The 7,955-nt window shown below is 48.6% G+C and overlaps 1 protein-coding gene and 1 non-coding gene across 2 annotated transcripts; both read right to left on the reverse strand.

The window, feature by feature from the left end:
* Positions 1-290: 290 nt before the first annotated feature.
* RPL13 (ribosomal protein L13) lies at positions 291-6,949 on the reverse strand. The gene is made up of 6 exons (XM_066582928.1): positions 6,856-6,949; positions 5,154-5,270; positions 4,670-4,811; positions 3,728-3,901; positions 3,273-3,329; positions 291-490 (listed from the first exon to the last, which is right to left on the reverse strand). The coding sequence occupies exons 2-6, from the start codon at positions 5,255-5,257 to the stop codon at positions 332-334; spliced, it is 636 nt and encodes a 211-aa protein (XP_066439025.1). The 5' UTR covers positions 5,258-5,270; positions 6,856-6,949; the 3' UTR covers positions 291-331.
* On the reverse strand, positions 4,226-4,304 carry LOC136582926 (small nucleolar RNA MBII-202). The gene has a single exon (XR_010787253.1). It is a non-coding gene; the product is annotated as a small nucleolar RNA MBII-202 (small nucleolar RNA).
* Positions 6,950-7,955: the final 1,006 nt, after the last annotated feature.

Consider the following 7,955-nt stretch of genomic DNA (forward strand, 5'->3'; position numbering starts at 1 on the left):
AACTGAGAGGGCAGAAAGGAAACTGAGAATTCAAGAAGAAAGCAATTGGTAAGAAATGTAACTGCAAATCTATTTATTGGATGTGAGAAACACACTTGTCAGATCCTAGTCATTGGGCTTCTTAAACACACTCACAGGTCCCGTCTTCAAACTACAGTTCTTGCTCTTCCATCTCGAAGTAAATGTACGACAAACAAAATAACTGAAACCCCCAGATGCCCTCACACATGAATTCTGTCTTTCAGCAAGGATACCAAAAAAAAAAACCTATTAAAAACGCAAGAACAGACTTAAAGAACATTTTGTTTTATTAACAGTTCTAGTGAAAAGTTTATTTTTTCTTCTCCACATCCTGTTCTGCAGCTTCCTTGGCTCTCTTGGCACGGATGCCGAAGAGCCGGGCGTTTGCACGTGCCATACGTAGACTAGCGAAGGCTTTGAAGTTCTTCTCTTCGTCTGTGATGACTCTGGACTTCTCTTTCTTGTAGATCTGAAAAAGGGAAACCAAGAAGATGGTGAAACACCCAGCCAATGTAGAACGCTACAAAATAAGAACTCGATGATTTGTCAAGCTTGTCACAGTAGAAGTTAAAAAAACAAACAAATAAACTGCCAACAACTACAGAACCACCATATGTCAATCAGTGCTATAAAGCCAAAGCTAGCAGGAACGCGCTCCCCACTAGACATATCTAGGGTTCCAAGGCACATTTCTAATCTCAGACAATTCTGACATCCTGCAAGACAGGAATATCCCCTTTTATCAATTATCAAAATTTTATAGAAAACCATAACCCGCAGCGCAGCAGCAATTGCCTAGAGACGTTGCAAATAAATGCAACCAAAGAGCTAGCAATCAACATAATTCTCACTCACGGAATGGTCAGAATTAGTTTCAGTCCAAAAACTATACAAGTCATACTTTTATAATTGCCCGTCTTACAAGACCCCACCATGTTATTAAAGGAGTTTCCAGGGAAATAAGTCATCAATACATAGCCTTTTCCAGGCAAATCCTATTGATGACGTATGCTCAGCATAGGTCATCAATAGTCGACCGTCTAAAGACCACAGCTCAGGACCCTGGTCTATCAGGTGCCTGCTGTTAGCACCCGACTACACAAGGTAACAGAGCTAACATTGACATTCCAACCCATGTAGTGGCCAGTGCCTTTAACTGCATGCACAAATCTCACTGATTTTTAAATGGCAGCTGTACCTGCTATAACCAGCACTGGCCAATACACAGGGGTCAAAGCAGCGGCTTCTGCTCTGTACCCACTTGTCGCAGCACTAACCGGTGCCCGAATAGGCGATCGGCCAGGATCCCGAGCGGTGGACACCGGCTGATTAACTATTAATGACCTATCCTGACGAGAGGTCATCAATATCATAAATCCCCCTTAACAGCATGCATCCCAAAATATACTCAGTTGATGTTTCTTTGTAAAACTCAATTTGCACAGATACCTCATACCCAATGCAACCACTTAGGAACGCTTATAACAAGTATGTGCAGTTACAAAAAAGTTCTATTGTGAATGCAAAAATCAAATGTGCTTACTGACAACTACAGGGATGTGGCTACAATAAAGAACCCCAATATTAGCAATTTTAAAACAACCGGCTGAAAAAGACTAGTCAAGAAATATGCGAAAAATAAAAAAAATTTTTTTAAAAGTGGGCACATTCGACAGACAAGAGCAAGCATATTGCTAAACCCAAGATAGGCATGAAGGAGCTTCTTATTGTACCATGACAAATGCACTAGCAGGGAGCACATTGTACCCTGCAACCTAGAGGTTTATCAGCAGCTTAAACCCCTCCAAATGGCAACTACCCAACGCTTCCCATAAGTCATGGTGTAATTACATCTATAAGCAAGATGAGGGGTTGTCACATGAAAATTCATTTTCTTTTGTGCTATTACAGCATATAGGCATCAGAGAGGATATGAGGGGCACTTGGGTGCCCTTCCTTTTGTGATCCAGAACAGTAAGCTGCTCTATATAAGCAGTTCCCATTCTGGAGGGCTCTAGCTGTGTATTAGTGTATCTTGATGCCACCAGAAGCTAGGGGTTTAAGAGGAACACCCCTATCCCACCCCTAGCTCCCGATTGGCGGCCAAGATTACAGTTCTACAATGCAGTGGATGAGTGGGCTGAAGCACCCTGCCATGTCAGTGACCCGCAGTGTGTTAGGTGGCTGCACGGCACTCACCCGGCTCCCTGTCACACTCCCAGCGGTGTCAGCTCCCTGCTTCACTGTCCCTGCTCCGCCACCTGTCACTGTCTCCACCTGGCCCTCTGCAGTGCCTGAAAGCGGCAGCAATGTGAGCGGTAAAGCTGCTTCACACCTGTGACTGTTTTTCCCCCGCCGCTCTGGAGTCCCTGAAGAGGCCGCCAATGTGAACGTTAAAGGCGCTTCACAGCTCTGTCACTGTCTCCTCCCTCCCCTCCGGAGTCCCTGAAGCCGGCGGCGATATAGTGAGAGGAGTGGAGGGTGCGCTTCTTGAGCCGCGCTGTTACACCAGCTTCACATCTGCTTTCCCTCCCCGTTTAACCCTGCACTGCAATGAAACAGTTAGAGGTTGCGCGTTATGCTTGACCGGCGTGGAAGCCCCTTCATGCGAGCACCTTGAATCAGTGTCGGGATTGCATGATAGTGAGCTGCCAGGACCTGCAAGGAAAGGCTTTGCTGCAGCCAATCACGTTTAAGGGGCGTCACACGTCACTCTTGACTCCACCAGGACTTCCTGGTGGCGTCAAGATACACTAATACCCTCTAGCTGTCCTTCTAGTGCAAGGATAGTCATCCACCTAAAATCGCCAACATTTAATGCCACAATTACCCTAGCAGAGTGGAAAGGAGAAGAATGAAATTAAATAGCTCCGGCTTCAACAAGAAAATCAGGTATTTGCCAGGGGTGTCAGGAGGAGAAACGCATTTTGATATGAACACACCGTGTAGAGCCTTTGGCACAGATCCAGCATGAAATCCTGGACAACACATGTGCAGCATACTATGCTATGTCATCTAGCAAAATTTGTCACTCCATGTCAAACGGTCCACACAAGAGTCATTGTGGTCTATTTGGTTCCATTCATGTCTAGCATACACTGGATCTGGTACTTCCGTTTTTTCTGTTGCTCAGTTCCAAGAATGGAGCCAAACGACTGAGATAAGGAACGCTGGCACGAGCCCAGCCTGGGTTGTACAGAAGTCAGAGATACAAAATTTGAAAAAAAAACCACAAACCAAAACAAACTTACAGTGCGGATTGGCATGACAGTGCCCTTGAGTTGGGTGGCCATCTTCAACTCTTCAGCCTGGAATAGGGAAAAAAAATAAGTGTCAGTCTAAGTATATGCTGCAGAGAATACACATACACCTACTCATCGGCTCAAAAGTTCAAAAAGAAAAAATTAGAGCTATGCAGAGATTCCTGAGAAGTTGTCATCTTCTGACAATAGGAAAGCGGGATTGGGATGAATGGGAGCAATCAGCTGGGACAGCAGCCCGGGATCAATAACACTCCACCTCATCATATTAGCTCATCAGCTTTAGAAAAAGTGACGTTACGATCCACAGCAACCGAATATCTGAACTGATTGCTATGCTCATAAAAAGACATTGTGAGTGTTCTAGAGCAACAGGTGCAAAAATAAAAATCTGTATAGATAACTAACAGTATTGTCAACATTCAGACAGCTACCAGAACACTTACAGAGCTGTCTCCCTTCTTGGGAGCGGTGGGTTTGCGTGGGAAGATGATGAGTTTGGAGCGGTACTCCTTCAGCCTCTGTACATTGGTTTGGAGGGATTCTGTAGACTTGTTGCGGCGACGATGATCCACAGAGATGCCAATAGTGCGGGCCACCTTCTTGTTGATGCCAGCAGCCTGCACATGAGAGCTTGGTTAATATAAGACTTACACTAGAGGTGTCCTCCCAAAAAAACAACCACTGTTCATATACCCTATTAGGCCCCATGTCCAGCAGAGTGGGGTCGCCCGCTCAGGACTCATCTATGAGCCGGTGTGGCAGAGTTTGAGTCAGGTGCATTACAAGGAGGCAGATGCTGCAAGGAAAACGCATGCCTGGCCGCCACTTCTAACACCAATAATTAGCGGTTTGGCAGGTGTTCCAGGAGCCGGAGCAGTGAGCTGCTGCTCCTAGGTGACATTCTGAAAGGGGTTGCCACTGATGAAACAACCCCTTTAAACTTCTAACTCCAACAGCAGTCAGAACAAAGGGTTCAAGGGAATCATCACAGAAATACAGAGATTCCGGAGAATTTGTCATCATATTGCTGTCAGGAGTCATAATGTCCTTATCTGCTCAGCAAAGAGTTATAGTTTCAGAGAAGATGAATACATTGATGTAGCAGAGCTGGAATCACTGAGCAAACCAGTGGATTGTGCAATTTAAAGGGACGTAAACTTACTCTGCTACAGTTGTACACACAATATTCAACTGGAGTCATGCAGGGAGATCTATTAAAAATGGTGCAAAGAAAAAGCTGAGTCGTTGCACTTAGCAACCAATCAGGTCGCCGCTTTGACTGTCAAAAAAGTTAAGTGATTATCTGACTGTTTGCCATTTGCCATTCCTTGTCACCAGTTTTAGCTCCTCAGTTTGCAGGACACTTACTGTATGTTATCACTCACCTTAAGTTCCTCCAGACTGAAGCCTCTTCCAAGTCGCACCTTTGTGTGGTACCTGATGGTTGGACATTTCACCACCGGCCTGACTGGTCCCGAAACGGGTCTTGGAGCTACCAGGCGGGCTTTGGCCTGACGTGCCTTTCGCCTATTTGATGAAGAGTTACAGGTCAGACTTTACTATAGCAGTAAAAGCAAAGCCTCACAGATCAGGGTCTTGAGCACATGAATTACACTGCAAACTGTAACCAGGCATCCTTATGATGCTAGAAAGTGATCCAACAGCGCTAAGCTGATAAAATAGAGTAATCGCTCACACATGGTCACAGTACATGCGATTGTCTACAGTCATCAGCAGATAAAGGCGCACATAAATGGAGTCATCACAGAGGCTGCAGAGATTCCGGAGAATTTAGCATCCTTTGACTGTAAACCTGGAACAGCACACTGAACCCACAGAGCCCTTTCTATAGGATGTGCGAGAACTTACCTGCGGATCTTTCTGGCAGGCTGGTTAAACCAGGTGGCTACTCGCCGCTGCCAGTCCTTGTGGAAGTGAGGCTTCAAGATCATGCCATTCCTGCTGGGGGCCATGGCGACTTAATCCCTAAAAGACAAACGTTTAAGAAGTATTGAGGATCATCTACACTTTATCTGCAGATTGCCTGAAATGTGTATTTATAAAGGCTTGTGCCAATCTGTTACATATGCAGGCATACCCACATACTGAGGAGGACCCAACTGTTACTGCTGGCACCCAGCAAGAAACGTCCATTCTCACCTTCTAAGCCAGTAATGGTCTATATACATGGGCCGATATGGTTTGATCGTGAACAATGAGATGTGAACGTAGTAAACGACCACAGAGCATTCGCTCATTTTTCAATGTGACTGTCAGCCGAGCAGCAAGTCAACTCAACAAGTGTTAATAGAGCGCTAACTAGTGGCTTGGCTAGCACTCCGTTCAGTAGAACATCGCTGCGGGGGGAGCAGACTACAGTGACCAGAAAAGGGGGACTTGGGACCCTCGTTCTCAGGATCAGCAGCAAGACCCCCACTAATCAAGTTATTCCCTATCCTGTGGATAGGAATTAAAAGGGGCAGCCCAGAACTCCCCCCCCCCCACCCCCACCCCCTATGGATGACCAGTACTAAGGACCGTTCATCAATAGAAGTCTGCTGCTTGGACCCTGCTGATCACTATGGAAAGCACAGGAAGCAGACAGCACTGTGAATAGTGCAGTGACCCGAGCCTGCAGCTCTCATTGCATTAAAATGAATTACCAACCCAGGCCGCTGCGCCAGTCCGTGCGATCTGCATCCTGCATTTTCCAGGTTGACAACAGCGCTGGTAATCAGCTGATCAATGGGGATCAGAGCGGTGAATCCCAGAGACATCATTTTTGTATACTGACTGGAGGCCGTCCAACTGCTGGGACCCCACCAACCCAGAAAACGGGGCCGGGAGCATTCAGTAGCACACGCTCACTACCACTGCGTTAGTTTATATAGACGTGCCTGACACAGCTGAGTCCTTGCCATCTACATCGCCCCTGGTGAAACAGGTTGCCGGTCCCTGCGATGTATACATAGCGCCCTAGACTACCGGTCTTAGAGATCTCAGCGTACAGACCATCAGATCAGAAAGTTATTTCCCACCCTGTGTATGGGGGGGGGGGGGGTAATCTGGGGAAACCCTTTAAATATGTCTGCCCAGCATAACAGCGCTGAGATGGCACTCCAACACCAAGTAACAACCTAAACAGGCCAGCAGCGATTACAGAGAGGCGGCGTAAGACCATCAGCAGGACTGGGGAGCATGCCAGCCACCATATCACCGGGGTGCAACGAGGAATAGCTTCCCCCAGTCACCTGGTGCAGATTGCAGCACAGGGACACATACACACAACAGCTGCATAGAGTAACTGCAGCCCCCCGTACATCATATAGGAGCCCTCACCGCCGGCAGCCTACTCACATCCCCAGCCCGGACACCCCGCTCTCCGGCCAGCAGGCCCCGGCGGCGGGCTCATACCTCCAAAACACAGGGGAGCTACCACCTAATATGGCCCCAAAACTGACGACCGGGAGCACAGGAACAAATCCCTACTGGCTGCGGCATTGGCCGCGGCCCGGTGAGCGAGGATGGCGGCGGATAGTAAAAACTGCGGCCCAAGAACTATCAGACGTACCTCTACGGGGAAAATATGGCCGCAAAGAAAGGAGGAGCCGTCCAGGTGCACTCTGGGATATGATGCACCAGAGCCAATCAGAAGCGAAGCGTGTCTACAGCCAATCACAAATCACGTAAGGTACGTACACTTCCGCTAGGAACTACAGCGCGACGCTTGCGTAAATGTTAAAATGTATTTGCTCTTAGGAGGTAAAGTCACATGGTCTTGAGGTCACATGATCGGACTGCAAGGGGAGGGACGTGTTTTTCATACAGTTCTATGGTGGGGAAATAGGGAGATGGAATTCCTGTTATGAGTTACTGCCGTGGGGGAAAGGAATGAGGGGAGAGAGGAGCAGGGGTGTGTGAGGGGATCACATGGTGCTATGTGAGGGGAGAGAGGAGCAGGGGTGTGTGAGGGGATCACATGGTGCTATGTGAGGGGAGAGAGGAGCAGGGGTGTGTGAGGGGATCACATGGTGCTATGTGAGGGGAGAGAGGAGCAGGGGTGTGTGAGGGGATCACATGGTGCTATGTGAGGGGAGAGAGGAGCAGGGGTGTGTGAGGGGATCACATGGTGCTATGTGAGGGGAGACAGGAGCAGGGGTGCGTGAGGGGATCACATGGTGCTATGTGAGGGGAGAGAGGAGCAGGGGTGTGTGAGGGGATCACATGGTGCTATGTGAGGGGAGAGAGGAGCAGGGGTGCGTGAGGGGATCACATGGTGCTATGTGAGGGGAGAGAGGAGTAGGGGTGCGTGAGGGGATCACATGGTGCTATGTGAGGGGAGAGAGGAGCAGGGGTGCGTGAGGGGATCACATGGTGCTATGTGAGGGGAGAGAGGAGCAGGGGTGCGTGAGGGGATCACATGGTGCTATGTGAGGGGAGAGAGGAGCAGGGGTGCGTGAGGGGATCACATGGTGCTATGTGAGGGGAGAGAGGAGCAGGGGTGCGTGAGGGGATCACATGGTGCTATGTGAGGGGAGAGAGGAGCAGGGCTGTGTGAGGGGATCACATGGTGCTATGTGAGGGGAGAGAGGAGCAGGGCTGTGTGAGGGGATCACATGGTGCTATGTGAGGGGAGACAGGAGCAGGGGTGCGTGAGGGGATCACATGGTG

The sequence above is a fragment of the Eleutherodactylus coqui genome, chromosome 11 (assembly GCF_035609145.1).
Source record: "Eleutherodactylus coqui strain aEleCoq1 chromosome 11, aEleCoq1.hap1, whole genome shotgun sequence".
Classification (NCBI taxonomy): Eukaryota; Metazoa; Chordata; class Amphibia; order Anura; family Eleutherodactylidae; genus Eleutherodactylus; species Eleutherodactylus coqui.